Here is a 1,183-nt window from a genome sequence, read left to right as displayed (position 1 = left end):
TGTAGACCAGGCTGGTCTCGAACTCACAGAGATCCGCCTGCCTCTGCCTCCCGAGTGCTGGGATTAAAGGCGTGCGCCACCACCGCCTGGCTAGACTGGCTCATACTTAAGTCATCAGTGTTTTATCAGGATTCCAAACTGTGCTCTTGATTGATGTTGGAAAACTACCAAGGCCATGACGCAGAGTCATTACCTAGGGGTTGGTTGTAGGTTTAGGGTAGGTGATTAGGTAGTGGGGGAAACGGACTGAATTTCATTCTAACAAAATGATTCTTTGGCATCTAAGGGAAGGTCACATGTCGATGGCAGTTGTCTCTGTTGAGATACTTTAGACTAGCCATGTGAGCTTACAGATGGAGAGTATTTGAATCAGTATGAGAAATGAGGTTAGGAGGGGCTGAAGTCAACCCATAGCTCAGGATGGCTAGAGAGAATGGAGTTGGAGGAGGAAGATAAGGGTGTTTCCTTAGATAGAGGAGCAGTGGCCTTACTGCTAGAGGAGGGTAATGTGTGGCATTGTGGCCCTGGAGAGGAATCCTGAGTGGTGGGATTGAGGAACAGTGGATGGAAAGGAGGGCACAGAATTGTAAAGGAGATGGTGGTATCTGCATGTATCCAGTGGGGGTTCCTAGTAGGTCTATGAGGATGCACACGCAACTGGGTGTGTGAGGCAGAAAGCCCCACCTGCCCAGGTAGGCCCATCTAACTCGGCTTCACCTTCCTCAGAGCCCCCCTCAGTTATGCTGTTGAATGGTGACTGCTCAGAGACCTTGAAGAAGGAAGATGGGACAGCTGAGTCACCCAGGGAAAATGGGATGGATGAAGGTGAGCCTGGAGATGAGACCACTGGACAGGAAGTCATTGTCATTCAGGACACAGGCTTTTCTGTGAAGATCCTGGCCCCTGGCATCGAGCCCTTTTCCTTGCAGGTAAGATGGCGGAAGATATGCTGGGGACCAAGTTCTAGTATGCTGCTGGAGAGGAGCATGTCCGAAAGCAAAGCCTTCCTTGTCTTTGCATGTGTTGGGCCTATGGTTGGGAAGCTGGTCCTGGCTTTTTTTTTTTTTTTTTTTTGGTTTTTCGAGACCAGGTTTCTCTGTGGTTTTGGAGCCTGTCCTGGCACTAGCTCTGTAGACCAGGCTGGTCTCGAACTCACAGAGATCCGCCTGCCTCTGCCTCCCGA

General features: G+C 50.4%; 1 protein-coding gene across 4 annotated transcripts in view; it reads left to right on the top strand.

Moving 5' to 3' along the window:
- The window catches only part of Cluh (clustered mitochondria homolog), a 22,438-nt gene that overhangs the window by 6,153 nt on the left and 15,102 nt on the right, over positions 1-1,183 (top strand). For all 4 annotated transcript variants that reach the window (XM_005349569.2, XM_026780286.1, XM_013347288.2 and 1 more), the window contains exon 2: positions 727-929. In XM_005349569.2, coding sequence (XP_005349626.1) covers positions 741-929 — 189 coding nt within the window. In that variant the 5' untranslated portion in view covers positions 727-740. The remainder of the gene's footprint in view (positions 1-726; positions 930-1,183) is intronic.

Source organism: Microtus ochrogaster, chromosome 7 (assembly GCF_000317375.1).
Source record: "Microtus ochrogaster isolate Prairie Vole_2 chromosome 7, MicOch1.0, whole genome shotgun sequence".
Taxonomy (NCBI): domain Eukaryota; kingdom Metazoa; phylum Chordata; class Mammalia; order Rodentia; family Cricetidae; genus Microtus; species Microtus ochrogaster.
This window is presented reverse-complemented; position numbering and strand designations above follow the sequence as displayed.